Source organism: Bemisia tabaci, chromosome 6 (assembly GCF_918797505.1).
Source record: "Bemisia tabaci chromosome 6, PGI_BMITA_v3".
In the NCBI taxonomy this organism is placed as follows: Eukaryota; Metazoa; Arthropoda; class Insecta; order Hemiptera; family Aleyrodidae; genus Bemisia; species Bemisia tabaci.
In genome coordinates, this window is record NC_092798.1 from 14,651,477 (window position 1) to 14,672,791 (window position 21,315).

The window sequence follows — 21,315 nt, forward strand, 5'->3', positions numbered from 1 at the left end:
TAATCTTAATTATTATGATATTTTAAAATGTCTTGCTTTGTCTCTTTAAGATAAATTAACAACAAAACAAAGTGCATTATTCCCATAGGATATTTTCCAACAGCAAAGAAAAATCATGAATGATAAGTCATGATGGTCATTTGTCTCTCCAAAGAGTGAAAGAATCTGCAAAGACTGTTTTTGAGAGGATCCATAACACTCAGAGGACCTAAAGACTGTTCAATGTTCATTCATTCATTTTATGGATGAAGTTTGACTTTATTTTTTTCAACCTAGTTTGCTCACTGTTTATTTCTGTAGGATAAATTTCTGATTTAGTGACCTAAATTACTACTAGATTAGTGACTATTATTAGCTTGACCCTTTTTCTGAGTATCAGTACAACCAAATGTGTAAAGAAGACAATGATGATTCTGATCTACTTAAAAAGATGGCAGATAACTTTGAGTATGTTTTTAGTGACTATTTTTGTTCAAAACTCCAAAAACTGAAAAAAAAAAAGTACAGTCCTTGTGAGAAAGTCAAAAGAAATTGTTGAGAACAGGAAATAAGTCTAAAAAAGACGCTCGTATTTAGGAAAAAACTGTTTTTATTTTCTTTTAAAAAAAAGTAAAATAAGGAGTGTTCTGAAACAAATCGTCAATCAAGAAAGTACAACAAGACTTTCAAGTCTTGTTTTAGACATAATTAAATCTTAAAAACTTAAGTATGACTGTGGTTAACTCCTCGTTTGGAGAAATTTTAGCCTAAGAGAAAAGCTCAATTGGTGAGGAGATATATTCTATTCATGACAGTGGAATACACACTATTAAAAAGTTGTAAAATAAGTACATACTTCACCACCGAAAAAGAAGTATCAAAATCAAATTGTACCTGTGCGAATGATGAAATTGGGAGAGAACCCTTCTGTATCACTCTCGTCGCACAGTTGAAAAGATATATTCACCAAAGAACTATAAAAGATAGGATATTAGGTAAAATATCACAGATGCAACACATGAAACAGGATTCAATCAGCATTGAAAAACAAATAATCTATATGTAGCTACACCATCCGAAAGAAGAGAGAGAACCGATGAACAGCTCGCTATTAGAGGAAAATTTGAATTGAGAAACATGATTAAAAACAGTTCCATTGATTGGGCTAAACTGTACAATTTAGGCGACATACATACAACAAAAATATCAACAAAATCAATTTAAGTTCATAGGTCTAGCATTCCATACATTTGAGTTGATAGTCATGATGTAATTAATAATGGAGGTTCCTCTCATAAATTTTAAAGATTTATTAATTATCATGGAAAAGAGATATGAAGTATGCAGAAAAAACTACTGACATATTATACATTTTAAGCCTTTTTTTTTTGGCTTTATCTTTTTTCCAAGAGTTTCTGTGGAACTGATAGAGGATTGTGGAATGGTTTTAAAATTCAAGCTTAGGCTATGTTGATCATTCACTGAACACTAGTAGAACAATCACCATTCCCAGTATTCCATTGGAATTTCATTAAAAAACATGATGTCAATTTACATGTACATATGAAGAGAAAGACTGTTTTCCAATTAAACACATGTCGGCCTACAAATTTACTTGATTTTTAAAGTACTCAATTTGTCTTCAAGCAATTATTTTCGCTCCCTTAAAAATTGATTACAATGTAGGTAAAGGCTTTTTTCATAAAATTATCACTTACTGTTAAAGTGATGAAATCTGATGCTTGAAAAAACTCCGAATCCAAAAGTTTGGCGGAGAGTGCCATGATTTGAAATAAGCCTTCTAAACGAAACATAATAATATAACTTGATCTACTTTCAACTAAGTGAAACTGTTTCAGAAATTGAGCAACATATATACTATATTTTAGTGTTGAGTTCATTACAATGAAAATGAAAACAATTCTTTTAAGTCAGTTATTTTGTTGGACCAGCTTTTTGTTGGTCGTATTTTGTACTCGTGTTTTGCAATTTTGCATCAAACTTTGTTGCATTGTATATTCATTGCATTGCCAAACAGTAAACACGCTATTTGCAGGTTTACCATTGAGCTAATCAAGAGGTACACATTACGGACCAACCCAAAAAGTGGTGCTACTGTTACAATGGTTTCCAGTAATTTCCACACATCTAACTTCACTTTTTAAAGCATTTTTTTTAGCCTGAGGAATACATACGCAAAAGATTCCTCGGAAGAAAATATCGATGGTGTAACTGCAAAAACGTACGTCTCGTCAGCGGTGTCTCAAAGTCCTTAATTCTATTTAATTGTATCGGAGAACAAACCAACACTAATGCTTAAAATTTTCACAGAATATTTTCCATATAGGTATAGAAACAAACTCAGGAAAGTTTTAAAAAAATAAAAATGCTCATTTTGTCATTTAAAAAATAAAGTATGAGAGAAAATCTGCAGCATTGCAAACTGAGATACACGGTTTTGCAGTTTCATCGCTGATATGATGACCAAAATTTCTTAAACTTAGCTTGTATAATTTTTCCAGATGGATAATTTTGGAACCATCTCTCTCATTAAAAGCTGGGCTGAGGTTCCTGGTTTTAGCGGTGCAAGAAATTCCACTTATATTAGAGCAACCTGTTCAGCTTTGGATACCGAGTGAGCAAGTAAAAAATGATGCACTCAACTTAACTTGTTCGCAACACATATCATCTTCAGTGCTACTAACAGCTCCTTGCTGTCGAAATCACAAATGCTGAGATAAAAATACTTGTCCACCCAAAATAAGATACCCAGGAGGAACAGCGATGGCAGCGACAAAATCTTCCAGAAAGAATGATGATAGTTTCACCTCCGGTAACGATATCTTTTGAAATGGAACCATAGCTGGAAAATATTATTCTGGAACTGACAGCGGAATCCCCGTTTGTATGAGTACTCCCATTCCCGATTTACAATTTTGAAAGCGATGTCTTCATATGGAGGTCCAGCATGGAATCGTAGGATGGCAAAATCATGATTGTCAGGACAAGGCGTCTGTTCAAACAAAAATAAAGGAAAATTACTTACCAATATGTTCAAATATCATTGCACATGGATTCATAATCAAACTGTATTTAATCAAATGACATTATTCATTCTTTTATTCCTCAAAAAATCCAGGAAAAAAAATAGAAAAAGGTTAAACATTGCCTTGTAAAGTTGTAACTCTGTTTTTTTATATTCATTTGCTCTCTCAGTGGATCAATAATGTTTAGCACTTATTTTGCTTATCCAGCAAATACTCCATTTCCAAAGAAAAATTTTTTTGTTTCCGGACAGTATCATACTTCAAAATGAGACAAAACACAGAAAATATCAGTCTTGCGACATGAACTGTGGAAACACAAAAGCTGTTACCTATTAAATTTTAAATGAATGTATTACATCTCGTATCGTTCCTCCTCTGACGTGAGGGCGTAACTCCATTAGAGATGGACCCTATTGTCCGCATAAATCCATGTTTTCCACGGCTCAGGTGGAAATTGAGATCCATTATTATGTCGGAGTAGCAATGGCCTGAAATAGCTATTTAATCGCTATATTATATTATTAGCTATAAATATTGTTCCATATTAGAAAATATGCACTTACCAAAAAGTATTCAGGAGTAGATGACTTATCTATCAGATCAGGGTAGAAAATGTTGAATTTATAGCCTTGAACAATTTTAGGAGGCGGATTATCCATATCGTAATGAGTTTGATTATATTTGTTCCACTCAAATCCAGTGTGCACCCTGCAAGGAAAAGATAAATTATTTTTAAAATCTCAGACTATCATTTACGACAGCTGCGCTTGTGTGAGAGTGAGGGAAAGGTACTAGCTGAGAAGAAATTAAATTTGAAAAGAAGTTGTACGAATAATTACGAAGATTACATCCATATCTTTTGTTCTGACAAAATCCCAAAAATCCGACAAGTCTTTTTTGCTTTTCTTTTTAAATGCTGGATGCTTTTTGAAGCAGTCGTTTTGGAGACAGTTGCTACAAGTGAAGCTAAGCGGTAGCTGATTAACATGGTGATATGTTGCTTCATGCAGATTCATGACAACTGTGGTATGATATCATTTTCATTTTAAACCCTTCATTTTATGTCCACTTTCCTCCAGTTTTGTTAAGTTTCATGGCGGATATTTTAGTGTCCTTTTAAGTAAGCAAAATATATTTTAATAGCCTTGACATAAGTTTTTGCTCTTGAACACTTTAATCCAGCAAATTCATGCCAAATCAGTTTGAACGCATTCGAACGGGAGATCTGCCATCCTCAGTTTAGCAATAATCAAGCCAGGAGATCTTTGGCCTAACTCTATGAGTGTTAAAACTTAATGAACAAGAACTCTACCAGGATACACAGAAACCATTCAGACCCAACACTGTAGTCTCCTCTTGTCGAATAATAATTCTTGTGCATAAGCAATGTTTTGCAGATAAAAGACAATACAAACCTGTTGAAGTATCTGGGTTTCCTGGGACGGTATTTGTCTGACCAAAAGTAAACCTGGTTTTCAAGTATGGACTCAACAGAGAATTCAACCTCATCATCTGTCATGCCTTTCCTTGCTTCACGATGCAGTGCTTTTTCCTCCGCAGTGATAACATTCTGTCAAAAAATAATGCAAAGTCACATGATAAGAATAATTTGTTTTCTCCCATCAAACTGGAAATGTGAAAAAACAGAGCTAAATAAACATTTTAACACGCTAAACTTTAGTTTCAGATGTTTTACTTATGAAACATGTACACTTGATCACAGAAACCTGTTGACATCACTGAGGTCATTAGAATTTTGCTGTCGTATTGTTTCTGTGCACTACATTTATCAATAAAATGTCTTCTTTTTCAGTAAAAATCTTCCTCTGCTCAACAGTCAGTATACCCGATGAACATATATTCAAATAACAACTGACACACTCTTGAATTTCAGCCCTAATGTAACCTCTCCTTTTACTCACCCGAATAAAGTGGAAGGACTACTTGGTTCATTTTTAAATTTTTCAAATGCACGGACAGCCTTTAATTTAAACTATTAATTACAGCAGAATAAAATGCACAAGAGTTTTCCAGAAAAAAGGTGTGGGGGGGGGGAGAGAAAATATTTTACTTTTGTGAGTTTTCCTAAAAGAGAAATGGCTTCCTGTTCATTTATTGGGGCGTCTACCGCATCATCATCTAAAAATCCTTGCTTTTTCATTACCTTTTTAACTTTTTCCGTACTTCCCAAATATTCTTCTGTGCAGGGGTGCCCTAAAAGTCTAGCTTTTCCATTGCCTCTCCCTCACTTTCTCCATACCTGACACTCATTTTAACCTTTGACAAGCACATTTTTGAGGAATGAACTAAACTAAGCATATCATCTAGCTAAGATTTTGCAGTTGATAAAATTAACTGTGTGCAAAAGTTGCATAAAGTTAAAATTCCATGGCCCTTTCATTCATGGCAAAAATCTATTCCTGTGCCTTTGCATGAAAAATCCGTGCCATTGCAGAGTATAAATACTTTTTCCGTATAACCCAGTTTTGGGGGACAGGGTGATTATCCCTTTTCCCTATCATTTGTCCCTTGTAACAATTTGGCTTACGATAATATTAACAGGTGACAGCTGGATTACCTCTACTTTAGCTCCTAGTCCTTGAACTCTACGCCTTGCGAATTCAAGCCGTTGCAAATCCTCTGTTACCAGGGTGATGATTGTTCCAGGTTCAAGACTGGATGGAGATACGTATTTTGGACTGTAACCTCCTGCCTCGTACTCTGCAATGCATTCGTTTATCATTGCTTCCGCCAATTTTGCTTCATCCATCCTGGATAGAAAAAAAATGGATAAGTAAGAAATGAAAATAAATAATGCATACAACATTGTTAGTAAAATTAGATGTGAAAAGTGAATATTAATAAATGAAGAACGTTAATAAATGAAGCTGTTGAGAAAAACGCTGGATCAAGAGACATGGTTCTCGCTTGGGGACTTTTAGCACCTCTGATTGATAAACGACCAATTTTTTTATTCTTTACATTAAACCAACATTGATGAAAAAGTAATTTCCTTTTAAGCTGTATATTCCTTGAATTTTTATCAGGTAGGTGACTCCAGAGATTAATATTACAAAGTGCTACCCATAGAAAATTTTCTACAGTGTCTGATAAGGTTTGGATCTTAACTTTTCATTATTGTTTTCAACTAAAATACACCCAAAATGTAAGAAATGGAGAAATGATAGTGAATAATAAAACATACTCTTCATTAGATGAATCATCTGTGTCTTCTTTGCCCCGAGTTTCAGTTTGCCGCTCTGGTTTTGCCGAGGAAGCTGAAGTGGACGGAGCATCTGAGATTTCTTGCTTTGGCACTGAGGAAGTTTCGTCAACCCCTTGCTCTGCTTTTAGCACTTGGAGTTTTTTGAACAAATTGTTTTGATGTCGATCTCGTAGACGCGCTCTGGCTTGATGAGCTGTAATAAATGGAAAATTAAATGTGTTACAATAATTCTGAATTTCAATTTACCTACCCAACCGCAGATAAATTTATAGATTTCCTTACTTGAATCAGGGTGTCTACTGGTACTCTGTCATTCAAATTCCTTGCTTTCTTCTTACTTTCCCGAAAATTCCTTTATTGGTGATTCTCAAAAATCCTTGCTTTTTCCATACCTTTCCCTTACCTCACACGCAATTTGAACTATATTTGGATCGGAAAAGTGGAATGATGGAATTACAGAGGGATAAATCGAAAAACACGAGAAATCGAACCAGGAAGTTGAAAAATAGATTATTTTAAAAAATCACTTACCCCCAAGGCTACTTTCTAGAGTTCGTCATATAAATCTTGAATTTCCGTACCTTTTCATCGAAAATCCGTACCTTCTCTGTACTTCCGTACCAACATTCCAAAATCCGTGCTTTTTCGGTGTATCCGTACTTTTTTCGTATTGTAGACACACTGTTGAGTGGGGGAAAGCGGAACGCCCTAGACTTTTTTTCTTTCGAGAATTGAAATTTTTGTTAATTTCATGAAATCATGTAAAAACTTGTTATGTACATGTGTTCATAGTGGTTTATATTGTGAAATGGTATTGCTTTCCTAACCGCATTTGTGTTTGTGTAATGCTGCTTCCACTAATTCAGCGAGCAGAAATTGGGGAAACTATGGACTACAAGAATATTTTTCTACTTCAATAGCTTTATGACCATTCCACTTTTAAAAAGAGGAATAAAAACCTAGTATATTTTTAAATTGAGAATTCAAAAGTCCAGACTAAAGAATAATAAAAAGGGAAGAAAAAAAAGAATTGAATATTTTCTGTAGACTACACATTACTAAATATTGCCTTCTTTCATATTTTTTTTTGTAGAGGTGCCCATATCAAATTGCACGCGTTTGTGAAGCCCCCCCAAAAAAGCATTAATTAATGTTACAAAAATAGGATACATATGATGGACTTGGAGGACAAGGTGCATAAGTGCAGTTTTTGAAAAAATTGAGATATTAAAAACTTCAATTACAACTGGTCTTAATGCATATTCTGTGAAAAATTCGCTTCCGAAATTCCAATTTTTAAGCATCAAAGATTCAGTTTGAACTTCTTTTCTGTCATAAGGATCCATGTAATTTTGAAACTTCAAACACATATTTCTCGAAATGGCAAAAAATACATTTATGCGCCTTGTCCTCCAAGCCCCTCATATGATTCAATTCAGAGTTAAATATTTTGTTACCTTTTAACTGTGAAAGTAGAGATTCCCAATATCCTATATCTACTCCATCTGCTTTGTTCTTCAGTTTGGCTTCAATTTGTGTCTGAAGAGCCACCAATTGTTCGGCTGTCTTGCCTTTCAGTACATTTGCAACATCCTTGGCGACTGATTCATGGATTCCCTCACGCCTTGCAACAGCTGAAATTAGGGAGAGAAAGACAATTGCAATTTAGGAAAACCATTAAGCATTTCTAGGATAAACTAGACCATATCCTGCTGAAAACTACACCAATCAACTATGTAACAAAGAAAAGTCCTCCTCTTTTGTCGCAACCCCCAACCCCTTCTTAGGAGAAATAGAGAATTAGAAACAGTTGACAGAACAGGCTTATTATTATTATTTATTTTTTTACTACGAAAATTGATCTAAAGGAAAAAGTTCAAAACTTTCACATTAAAATCCCTGACATTGAATATTTTCTAATGACACTTTTCCTTCTCACTTTTTGTGGGTGAACATAACTTCAAGCGAAGCTGTACAGGGGCACACTTTGATTCCACACACTTTTGGGTGAAATTTTTTCCCCCAACTATTTGTAAGCTAATTATAATTTTTGGAACTTCTTGGCTTTGTTTTCCCCACGAAATGGTGTGGACCCAGTACCATTTCTCCACCTTGTTACTATTTGTAAGCGGACACAACTCTGAGAGAAGCTGTGTTGTGTTATAAAAAAATCAATTTAATTTTTGCACACCTGCTTGATATTCCGTTTGAGAGTCTTGTTTCCGCAGTTTGTACAGTTCATCTTCAACAATTACAGTAATGTCGTTCCAATAGTCGAGGTTCATCCCTCTTTCCAATTCTATGTATACCTGAAAAAAAGAAAAAAGAAACAGATATAATGAAATGAGATAGCACAAGAGATTTAACATGCAACAACAGACATGAGGAAGAGTAAGCAAACAGGAAATCTCTGAAAAATTTTAGAAACTGACTGTCACAGGTATTGCATTACCTGTAACCCTAGTTTCTTAGCTTCCTCATTTTTCTTAAACTTCTACCTTTTTCATTGAAATTCTAACTTGTCATTAGGGATGGCTGGATTTCGTCCACTTTTCTCTTTTTCACTTTTATCTTCCAGCCATCACCTATAAAATTAAAGACTAGACTTGCAACTGATAGCTCCACTGATTATAGCCAGCCAATAGTGTATAAACTTGCTGTCTTGCCACCCGTGACATCATCAAGTCTATAAAAGCTTGTGCTGCCCAATATTCTTGGTCTTTTCCATCTCTGACCCATGTGTGCACATGTTACGCTCTCAAGTCCTTCTAGCGTATTCTACTTAAAGTGTGACTCCTCTTGTAGTTTCATTCTAAATTCAATGCAACTCTCTTTCGGCCCAACAACTCTCTTGTTCCATTACTGCTTTTCCACAATCCTTGTTTTTTCTAGTGCCCATTATACGGATTCTTAGATGTTTCAGTCCATCTAAAACTTAACAATCCTTAAAACGTGACACTGACGATCCGAGGTAAAAAGTACCGCATGCTCTGCATTTATTTATAATTCTTAGAGAAGGGTCTTTTTCAATGAGGATCAAATCCTCAAGGATCCTGAGGATCTTCAATGAGGATCTTAGAACTCTGGCTGAAACATGAGAGATCTTTGGTGATAGTTCCAGGAATGTTCAAAGCTTAAGAGTGTCCAATGCATTTGAATTTTAACATGCATGCAAGTTCTTTAATATTTTTGTAGTAAATTTCATCAACCTGCAAACTTTTTTTATGGCCTTCTTTACCCTCACTCTCTAATTGAACTGAGAGTATTTTTGAATTTATTTAAAGAGACTAAACATTACCTGCTTTAATAATAATAGGGACTAAATTTTTGATGAGCGATAAAAGAACGTACCTTAATATCAGCAACCAAATCTTCTAAATCTTTAATGGTTAAACCATTAAGGTATGTATACGGCTCGTGCATTTCAACAGCGTCAACTTCTTCTTCCGTGCTGATGTATTTGGCGAGAAGATCAATGGGTTTTGCTGAAAAATCAAGAAGTTTGATTCACTAAGAAGTATTAAAAAAAAACATATCAAGCAAAAACAGAAAGATACCAAGTTCAAAAAATTCTTCATTTTGGTTTCTTCTCATCAATTTCTAAAATTGAGAATCTTATCTGAGCACTAAGGATTGAATATTGAATGATTTTCTTCTTAATATCATTAGTAATTTTGCTTCCTTTTGAAGTATTTGTTTTTGATTGATTAGGATTGAAAAAAAAACATTGGTACACTGAACAAAAAAAATATGATAGTACGAGCCGAACGTCCAGTGTTCCATTTCAATTGAACTATTTGGATTTTCAAAACGAAAGTTCCATTCGCAGGATCTAACATTCCATTCAAAAGATAGGCCTTTATCATTTTAGTTCAAGCGAAAAGTTTAGATCTCACAAACCACACATTTGACCCTACCACCCAAATAATCGATCCTGCGATCGAAAATTTCTCTTTGACAAAGCAAATAGTTTGGTCCATAATGGAACACTGCGCATTGAGCTCGTAAGACTCAATTTTTTTTTTCAGGGTACGTAAATCAATGTAGAAAGAAGAGAGAAAAATATAGGTAAGGCCTTATTTTTTAATAAATGCGGTTCTAGAGAAAAATATGATGAATCTGGAATGGAGGCAAAACAATTTTATTACTTACAAACAAGATAAATATGAGGAAATAATTTTTTATGCTACTTACCGCGGCCATCCTGGATACGAATACGCGATCGAAGACGGGCTTGCTCAAGATGAAACATGTCTTCGTGTTGCTCCCACTCCTGAAACTGAGCAGCCTCTTTACTCCGTTGCATCAAGGACATCTCCTCTTCGCGCTGCTGCTTTTCTAACTCACGTTCTATCCTACGTTTCTTCACCTGAAAAAATGAGAGAAAAAACTACGTCAGTGCCGCGTATCAAAATCAGAGGAGCTAGTTAAAATTAATAGAATTAAAATAACAATTATCATGAAAAAATAGCAATATTATATACACTTACAAATGTCAAAGGTAAAACTCTACGGCTGTTCACAGCGTCTAGTTGCATTTTCAAAGGAGGGGAATTTTGTGCCAAAATATAAAGATTTCATAGAATTCTCGGAGGTATCAAAGTATGGTCGCAAGAAAATTGCACTTTTCACTTTCTTTTCTTTTTAAATTTTAAATCTTTACTTATTGAATTTATTTTCAAATTAAATGGGTCCCGAAATCCATACTTCATCAAAAATAACATTTAAAGATGGGAAGGCAACACTCTTCATCACTTTGTTTATCCATTTACTTAATAGAGTATGATTAGATTATTAGAGTTCAAGCCAAATTAGTACACACATTTATTAACTGTGACAGAAGATCCACAATCTTGATTCTTGCATTTACTTTCCGTTACGTCAGATGATCTTTTGTCACTGTCTAAAAGTGCGTAAACTTACTTGGCGTGGATTCTACTTTCTGATTATTTTGTAAGAAACTTGTTTGCGAGGCAACAGTTGGTGTTGAAACATGAAAAGTCCTATTTTGATGACTTCTTGAGTTAACGAGAATGCTTAAAAGTCAGAGTTCATCAGAAAATGGACATGATACATTTTAACATCAAACAGTTCAAGTATCTTTGCAGTTTTTATTATAACAATTTTAATTCCTAAGAGGCAGAACCTTACCTTTTCTAGTTCACGCTTATTTTCTTCCATTTTTATTTTATTCATCATTGCTACTTCTTCTTGGGAAACTCCTTTCAGCCCTTCTTTCTCCAGCTTTTTATCCCATCTAAATGTTGAAAGAAGATCATTATCCCCAAAAGGATTGTCCACATTTGTGTAGTGTAGGTAATCATTGTCCCATCCCATTTGTTGTTTCCTCTTTTTCTCTTTGGCCTCTTTCTTCAGCAGTCGTCTGATTCTCTTTTCTTTGGGGGTTTCTTGGGCCTTCTGGAGCTCTTTCAGTTTACGCCTTTCTTCCTGCTGTCTTTTCCGCTTCTCTTGCAATCTTATCAGGAGTTTCGTTTCCTTATCTGAGGCACTTGATGAAGAAGATGAGGAAGACGCAGAGGAAGAGGAGGATGTGGATGAGGAGGAGGATGAAGGACGAGATGATGACTCTGATGAGTGCCTTCGTCGAGATTTTCTATCTCGCCTGGAGCTCTTGGATTTCTTGTCCCGCTTGTGGCTTTTTGACTTCCGTGAAGACCTCCTGCAACAATCCAAACATTGCCAAAACTCAAAACACATTTTAAAGAAATATAGAGGTAATCTACTCAATACACGACGCTAGATAAAGACGTAGTAACTGCGTTATCAAAGTAAACTGTTGGGATACATGCAGAAGTAGAAATACCACGATGCATATCAGTTAGTGTTCGTAGATTTCATGTGAAAGACCTCATAATGTATTTAAATACATAGAAAGACCCAAGCTACCAGATTTGTCACTAAATATACAGATTTTCCACCTTCAGCGATCGATTCGTCACTTCTATGTAGTGTGACAGTAGGAGTGACATATGAACCTGCAACCTGTGCGGTTACACACAATTAATTATGGGGAGTGATTGGCGCATTATAAAATTAGAAAATTAATAATGCATCTTGACTTAGGTCAGAAATTTTAAAGAAATTTGTGGGAAAAGAGACTCTGATGAAGGTTCAAAATTTTTGAGGTTAGGTTCGAGGAATTGCATACATCCTATGAAATTCGCAGAGTTGTGTAAATAGGTTTAGCACAATCCAAAAACAGGAATGTTTTTGGCGTACTTTATGGTTGTTTTAACAATGAAGGTAAAAATTAAAAGAATACTTACGATGATGATTCATCCCTGTGTCTACTACGATGATGTGACCGTGAGCGATGCATGTTGCTGTCCTTCAAATCCGAGTCAAGCACAAGAAATATGAGACATTAAAGCATTTCAGAAACAAAACTAGAACATAAAACTAAGTTTTATAACTTTAATCTGATAAAAAAACACAGGGGAAACGTGAGATTTCCGAAGGAGTTGATAAGAAAACGTAAACAAACGTTCGATCGTTCAGTGCTGCCGTTCTCGCTCAGCCCAAGATTCCGTGATTCGGAACTATTTTATTCCGATTATTTTCAAATATTCCGGGAAAAAGTTCCGAGATCGGCCAGGAATTAATTCCGATTCCTGACGCGGGCTTTTCAAATGGTTTACCCGTTTTATAAGACGGCCACCCCTTAAAATCATTGTCAGGGCGTCATGAATATTAAATGAACAGTTCTCAACTGGTTTGGACGTAATTATGACGCCCTGACAGTGATTTTAAGGGGCGGCTGTCCTATAAAACAGTTAAATCGTTTGAAAAGCCCGCATTAAGGAATGGGAATTAATTGTAATTAATAATTAATTAATTGACATATAATTGACCATCTCCCCGGAATGAAAACTCTGCAAATTATTTTATTTTTATATAAGTTGAAGATTAAACATTAGAGATGTAAAAATAACACATTTAAATGGATCAGCCCATTTACTTGAAGCTTTTCTTTTTTAGGAACATAGGTTTTCCCAGCAGAAAAATATTTGCTGCTTAATAAATTTTCAGAGCACTTTTTTTTTTCATTTATGCTACATCAACTTTTGAAATTTTTAGCTTTGAACTTGTTTTCTTCAGAGTCACTGCACTGGATGTGTAGTGTGTTGTATAGAAGTTCGACTGACACTTCCGTTTAGGAAAGGAATTTTTTGGTTTTAATGCATAAATTGGCTTTAATTTTCTAATAATTTATTTTCTTACTTGAAAATAACAAACAAATATAGAAAAAGGACAAGGAGAAAAATAAGTACGGCTTGGACAAAAATAGACACGAAATCACTGATAGTTAACTATTTACTTAAAAAAACTACTTAGTAACAAGCACCAAAACATGATGTGAACAGTTGTTCAGTTCATTTCATTATTTTCATATTTTGATTTTCTTTCTTGAGGTTATAGGTTTGGTAGAAAACCGCGGGAAGATGGATACGACACTCGAGAAAATTCTAGAAAACAGAATCCCCATTTCCAGAATGATCATTACGAGAAAATGTCCAGTTTAATCTCAATACCTCCGATGAAAATATAAAAAATTCCTACAAAAATGGCCTAAATTCCGGGAAAAATCCGAAAAAAGGCAAAAATTTCGGGAAAAATCCGAAAAAAGGCAAAAATTCCGGGTAAAATCCGAAAAAACGCAAAAATTCCGGGATATTCCGAGAATTACAAAGATTCCGGGAAAAATTCCGAGAACCTCCAAAAGTTCCGAAATTCGGAATTAGTTCCGGGAAAACGACAGCACTGCGATCGTTCGATAGGGAGTTCGATTGTTCCGGGTTGATTTTGATTGGAGAATCAAATCACCGCTTCTTTTAGCGGGAAAATTTAAATTGACGCACTTTCTGGCGGGAAAGTTTAAATTGACGCTCCCGAAAAAAAAGAGCGCTCATGACACAGGAATGTGTATTAGGGTTCAGAAAGTTATGTCAATCCCTCTCCTTTTCTCAGTTGCTATTTGATTCTTGGTGCTGTTTCAAAATCTTTTAAGAAATCTTTTTTTTTTTTTTTTGGAAAAAAAACCTATCTGAAATATCTCCTTGAAATGTTTCATGAACATGTTTCAATGAGTGAAGAAATAATTCACAAATTAAAAGAGTCTGTTGGCTGGTTTCCTATAGTGAAAAACTTAAAAATTTTAGAAGATTTGCTACGTCGCAGTCGGAGATTAGCATTTTTCGATTTCAGCCATCATTTTTAACATTTCGTCTTTGACATACAATAAGCAGCCTACGTTAGTCTCTTTATTCTATGCTATTGACGATTCTAAGTGATGGGAAGAAAAGGGTTCTCAGTCTCCCTGCTTTTAATAAGTTGATCAGAGTGACTAACCATCGACTGAAAATAACGTAGATTTTCTCAATTAATGTCAATTCATAATCTTTGCTTTTTTTAAAAAAAAACAAAAAACAAAAAACAAAACAAAAAAAGACAGAATAATACTTAAATTGATTTAAAAACGATTCTTTAAGGCTACGTTAATTCTGAAGTTCTTGGTTCACTGAAATACAGACCAAAAGCACGAATAGTAAGGGTAATATCTGCTGAAAATGAAAAAGAAAACTTACCGACAGCTTGAGTTTTTCATGTACGCATAAGTGATCGCCTATGTTCTGCACGGGGGAAAAATTGCTGAGCTAACATCACGAGATTTTAAAAATCCTGACCCTTCTCCGTGATCCTACTTTGCAATCCCTCCCAACCCCATGACCCCTCTCTTTGGAAACCTCACCCCTTAGCGAACCCTCCCCCGATCCCGTTTCCTCAGCCACCTCCTCATTCTTCTTTCTTCGTTCTTTGATCTGAAATGAGCAGGAGAAATCAAGAATATGATAATTGACAATTTGTGACAATGTTTCTGGATATCTTCTCAGTACCTAATCGTATGTCCATCAAATTTTTCACCATTATCATTCATAAATTAGACCACATCAAGCAACTGGAACCAAGTCATATGATCAGCTATTCGCCAAATTTCATACAACAGTTTATTTTTTCACAGGAGAACGGTTGCACGGATTCTTTGGAAAATTTCAGGGAATTTGTTCACACTTCACGTCACAGAGAAAATCTCCTCTAGTTTTCAAAAGAATCTGTACAACCGTTCTCTCGTAAAAAAATGAATTATCTTGTGGAATTTGACAATGGCCGATGTAGCTTGATTCCTTTTTGCTTAATGTGGTCCAGTTACTCCTCGCTCATCAAAACCTTAGACGATGTATTTTCTACCATCTTTGTGCTTTTCGAAATTGAAGAATATAACTACGCATTTTCTCAATTTCCAGGGCTTTATGAGAAGCACGTATTTTTATCGCACTGAAATTGGACGACGTTACGCCAAAAGGAAATACTTTTTTTAGCTCATCTCTACAAGGCTCTATTTGAATATTGATTGCAAGGCATTTAAGTAATTTTTGCAATGAGTCCGAGAAATTCTTTCCATTTTGCGGAATGTAGTCCAAATGCTGCTGACAACATGCAAAAGTGCCAAATTGTGTTCAGCGAGGAACGACACGTGGGGCTGAAATTAATCCCTCGGACGTCGCCAAATTTCCTTTGATAAAATACGAATTTACTTTAAACCTTGCGATTACTTCTCCAATTTTTTATAAACTTTTATTCGCAATTTGATCGAACGTATCCAAAATTGTAAAGAAAAAATATTCATAAGTTACTTCACAAATAAATATCCCATAGGGAGAAATTTGGTAGCAATACCGAATGTTCATAATCGTATTTCCTCAACGTGGCATTATGAACCTATGACCCTACCTCTTTTTGTCTTTGTCATATTATTAAAATCTCTGTAACTGATAATAAATATAATTACCATAAAATCAATTATCCACTCATAAACTGTGAAAAACCGGGAGTCACTCAGCTCACAAGCGAGGAACACCACCCAGCCCTTACCTTCGAAAAAGAGACCAACACTGCCGTGCTTAGAAAAAACGCCGCATGAGTATTTGAATATTGCCAGATTGCCTCCAAGAAAAAATTTATTTCTGAAGCGAGTCATGCATATTTTTCCGTGTAATTTTCAGAAACTTTACTCGTAGATCAATCACGAACAAAATTCTTCATAAAATTGGAGGACGGAAGTTTACAAATATTCTCAAAAATTTGAGATTTCTCAAAGGAGATTTGGCAACGCCTGAAGGCTCATACGGCGGTCTTTCTTAGCACGGCGATGCACGGACAAGGAGATACGGCAATTTTTGAAGAGAGTCATGCATATTTTTCCCTGAAATTTTCAGAAACTTTAGATCAATCACGAACAAAATTCTTCGTAAAATTGGAGGACAGAAGTTTACAAAAATTCTCAAAAATTCGAGATTTCTCAAAGGAGATTTGGCAACGCCTGAAAGCTCATACGGCGTTCTTCCTCAGCACGGCAGAATCCCACACGAACCGATGCACGGACAAGGAGATACGGCAATTTTTTCAATAAACACATTTTTCCCGAGCAATGTCAAAGCAAGGGAGGGTGCCCTTGAGATTAGAATAGATAAAGCCCGCAGGAGGCCGTTGGGGCAGGGGCGAGGAGGAAGTAAAGTTTGGTCGGATGAATTAAACATAAACCGAATGAGTCCATGTTTGGATTGTAATATAGGTTAAGACAGAGATTTAGATTAACATTAACCTGCGCTGACCCCCGACTGATAAATGTCGGCTATCAAACTGTCCGGCTCCGCGCGATGCGATGCTCCGGCCAGTCTCTCAGTTTTCTTCTTTTCTCTCCGCGTCGTTCCGGTCCACGTCCGTGACAGCGATCGGGAAATTTGGAAATTTGCGGGTGAAACGGCTGTCCTCGTACGTGACGGTGCTCGTTCCCGGTGCTTGACCCTGTCCGTGACGGCCCCAAGGGTCCGAGTTGTGTCGCGTCCGTTCTGGGAGGGAAGCGAGGGGAGAGGTCGGTCAGCTACCCTCGCGAGTTTGTTGTGTGCTGAGTGTTGTGACATCTTTGAAGTTCGTCGGTGGAGGAACGATTATTCGCACTCAAGTGGGCAGCTGGAATGGTGGGTACTTGAGCGTTTTAAGTTGGATTGCATTTTGCAAAAAGGAGCCACTAGCATTGCAATGATCCTAAGATTGTGCAACTTCATCTTTTGCAATAAAATTGAGGGAATCGTGAAAAACTATGAAATTTAGATGGTAATTTTTGTCTTAAATTTACAGTTTTTAGCGAGTAAAATAGAAACTATTAATGGATAATCGGGTTTTTCCTCCAAGACAAAAGAAGTTGCACTATCTTAGCAAAAATTCAATCCAAGTTATTCCTTCTCTATTCGCATCGCCGCACAGTGGATCGAGTCAATCAGAGAGGTCGGACATGAAATTTACTACTAAAACTGCAATTTTTGATGTATATATTGTAACATTTTAAATTTCAAGAGGTGCTTGAAGAAGAGAATTTCACGAGGAAAGCAATGGAACTATTTCTAGAGCCTCAAATTTCTGTTTAAACGGAGTTATAAACATTTAAAGTTTCAAACGTTGTCCGACCTCTCCTATTGGCTCGATCCACTGTGTGCCGTGCTAAGGAAAAACGCCGCACAGTGGATCGAATCAGCTAACTCGAGGTTGGACATGATTTAAAAACTTCAAAAGCGCGTATCCTCATTAAAATGGAATGTTGATGTTTTAAAAGTAGATTCAATGGTTTTCTTGTAAAATTTTCTATGAGAAGCGCTCCTAAAAATTAAAATTGTGACGTGATGAACGTAAAACTTTACAATTTTTGTGAGAAATTTCATGACCGACTTCTTCCAAAGACTCGTTCCACTGTGCGTCGTATGAGCCTTCAGGCGTTGCCGAATTTCCGCTGGCAAATCACTAATTTTCAGGAAAATTTTTGAAATTTTTCTGTCTATTTCTTGGATAAATTTCAATGGTAATCTGATCTGAAGTGTCTGAAAATTTCAAGGAAAAATAATCTCAATTTTTCTCAAAAATAAACATTACATCGAAGGAAATTTGGCAACTCTCGGATGTTCATTTAGCGTTCTTCCTTAACACGGTAGCGTATCGGACTAACAATAAGGGTAGGGATTCGGATACCCCCCCCCCCCTCACACCTACTTTAATTTATTACTAGCCTAACTTAGCATTCAATTTTGGTGAATTTTAATACAATTTTAAGTCATATTTTAATGCTTTTGAAAGTTATAACTCATATCCCCATCCCATTGCACCCCAACCTCATACCTCCTCTCCGAAAAACTCTTGCCTCCACCCCCCCCCCCCCCATCTTCACTGAGATTTGGTTGAAACAGTGCGTACTTATCGGGACTAGTAAGGTTAAGATGACTTCTTAGGACATATTAGAATTGATCTGATTCACACAGATTTTCGATTTTTATGTAAGGACATTCGTCTGAAATAATGATAATTTGATGATGCTCGGCAACTGCTGTGATGCAGGGTGGCGCGGTTTTCTAATCATTTACGGAGGAAGAAATGTGAATTAAAACTGGACTTAAGATTTCACTTCACTGAAATAATTTGCCTGAATGCAGAAACCCGACAACAACCGAGAATTTTCTCGGCTAAATGAGATTCCGTTCCATACAGGTGCCCGGCATTCGTAAAATGGAGAGGTTAATTATATCACAAACATTCTGGCTGATTTCTTTAGTACCTTCTTGTTGGTGAGAGACAGATGCTAATTATGATGAGTGCCATTAATCATTTTAATGAGGTCGGAAACACTTTAGATTAAGTGCAGTTTTTATGGCTCTCAGAGCAGCATTTTTTTAAGAGGGGAAATACGCGTATAAAAATATTATAATGGCAGAACTCAAAGGTAAGCAGATGTGACTGACCCTTAGACTCTCCAACATTATTAATCCAATTGATAATCCGATAGTTCCTACTCTCGATGGTCGTAAATCGCTGATGTAACATTTTTCATCAAAAACTGCACTCGGCCTGAGTTGTAACTCCTGTTCTGAAATATTAGTTCTGAAAATGTTTTGAAATATTGCTGTTTATCGTGGAAAACGGAATCAAAATCAAACCGATTGATATATAAAAAACACACCATGAATCAATTATACGGAGCACATTTTAGCAAAAAGGAACCAGTGGGATTACATCGTTTTAAAAAAGTTGCTTCTTCATGATTATCTTAAAAATCTCCCAAAATAGCAAATAGTTTTTGCTTCCCACCAACAAATTGTTAATTTTAAAGGAAAATAATTGTGTAAATGTTAATTCTGTACATATTTTAAGTATTTGTAAAAGGAAAGAAGAAGTTCTACGATTTTGAAAACTTTGTAATCGCGGTGAAAATAACGGGTCTAGATGCTTCGTCAAAAATTATACTTTTAAAAATAATTGCTCACTGCTTCATTGATTGATTAATATGCTAGAATTCATTGGATCAATAGACCGCGATTGTTTCTATCGGCATAATTTGAGCGAAGATAAAAACGAACTTAATTTTCTATTAATTCTTGATCAAATTGATGTCGATCGGTTCATGTTAATCCGTCTTAATCGATTCTTTTCATTTTCTTCTTCCTACCCTTTCCTTATCTTTCTTTCATTTTCCCTCACATTATTTTCCTCTCCTCTTTCTCCTCTCATCTTCCTCCTCTTTTTTTCTCCTTCCTTTGGCTCTTTTCCTCTCCTCGTCCCACATCGCATGTTCCTACGGCAAATTCGCCAGCAGGGACCGCCTGAGTATTGTAAGGGGGATGATACCACTATTCGATCACGTGGGAGCTTGTGTTGCCTACCCTAAAAATTCAAGGCGAGCTGATGTGACGTTAAAGTAACCTCTTCCGCTTCCGGTTTGGTGAAAAGCTATTTCATTAGAATATAATAAGCATAAAATTTCACGATGATTCTACCATTCCACTTCTTTCTCATTTTCCCCCCTCTTTTCCTCTTTCTCTTTCTGTAATCTTCTTAATGATAAGAATTACAACGACCATATTATTTTTCAACATTATACCTACACTTACCTGACAAGCAAATTACTCACACTAGAGCGTGATAGGGGAGAGGATGTAACTTGAGATATAAACGAGTGGATTTTAATGCTCTCTAAATAAACAGGTGCGAAAAATGAAAAATTATTAAACATTTCTAAATATTAATTCTTTAGAGCAGGCGTGGCTCAAATTGTGTCGGTATGCAGGGTGTCATAATTTCATGAAAAATGAAATATTGAAATTTCACTTGAAATTTTTCATGAAATTTCAGAAATTTATGAAAGATATTGAAAAACATCGGTTCCTTTTCATGTTCGCAAAATGTATAAAAATTGTTACTTTCTTCTATTTTTATGTGTGTGAGTGCGTGTTGCATACTCTAGCCCCTGAAAAATATGAAATATTTCACAGCGTCGTGAAATTTCATGAAATATTTCACTGAAATTTCCAATCTTTCATTTCTTTAATACGTTTCATGCCACCCTGTCGGTATGAAACAGATGAATGTTTACAAATGAGTGGTCCTGATCGATGTGAGAAGACTGCAAGTCAGCTTCGAATATAGCGGTTTCATAATTTCCCCATATATTTCCTATTTTTTTTTCACTTTTGTTGAAGACGAATACGAAATTTACGGAAATTTCAAAATACGGTACTTGTATTTTTTGCGGTTTGGCAATCCTTTCCACTTACTCCTCGTTCGGCAAAGGCAAATAATATTTTAATTACATAATTTTAGTTGAAAATCATTAAGGCCTGAAATGAAATGTAGGAAAGTAAATAACGAGCATTTCGCAGAAAACGTAACATGAACAGAATGATTACCGGTTAAAACAGAGAGGAAAACATAAACAAATAATGGGGGGTTACGCAATGTTGCACACCAACCATCTTATCGAAGTTAGATCAGCCTGTCAGAAAGAAAAGAAATTACGTGTGGTTCAAAGTATTGATTCCGAAGCGTGTTCTGTGTTCTCGCTCTTATTACATGCCGCCTGTTGTTTACATGATGGACTGATTCATCTTTAAGTCATTTTGGGGATTTCCCATGAGTTAGTTGACGAGGCACCTATATTTTACATTA

The 21,315-nt window shown here is 35.7% G+C and overlaps 2 protein-coding genes across 3 annotated transcripts in view; one reads left to right on the forward strand and one right to left on the reverse strand.

Moving 5' to 3' along the window:
• Window positions 1-569: 569 nt before the first annotated feature.
• On the reverse strand, window positions 570-12,777 carry cactin (cactin, spliceosome C complex subunit). Its single transcript, XM_019060862.2, has 11 exons — window positions 12,540-12,777; window positions 11,404-11,932; window positions 10,447-10,621; window positions 9,604-9,737; window positions 8,444-8,561; window positions 7,710-7,886; window positions 6,232-6,445; window positions 5,605-5,797; window positions 4,442-4,596; window positions 3,590-3,734; window positions 570-2,992 (listed from the first exon to the last, which is right to left on the reverse strand). Exons 1-11 carry the CDS (start codon window positions 12,590-12,592, stop codon window positions 2,804-2,806), a joined length of 2,082 nt encoding a protein of 693 aa, XP_018916407.2. The 5' UTR covers window positions 12,593-12,777; the 3' UTR covers window positions 570-2,803.
• The window catches only part of AkhR (Adipokinetic hormone receptor), a 149,329-nt gene continuing 136,975 nt past the window's right edge, over window positions 8,962-21,315 (forward strand). The window contains exon 1 of one of the 2 annotated variants that reach the window (XM_072301477.1): window positions 8,962-9,223. The gene's annotated coding sequence lies outside the window, so the exon portion shown is untranslated. Of the gene's footprint in view, window positions 9,224-16,991; window positions 17,310-21,315 lie in introns of those variants that run through there. The other variant, XM_019060977.2, reaches the window with a different exon arrangement.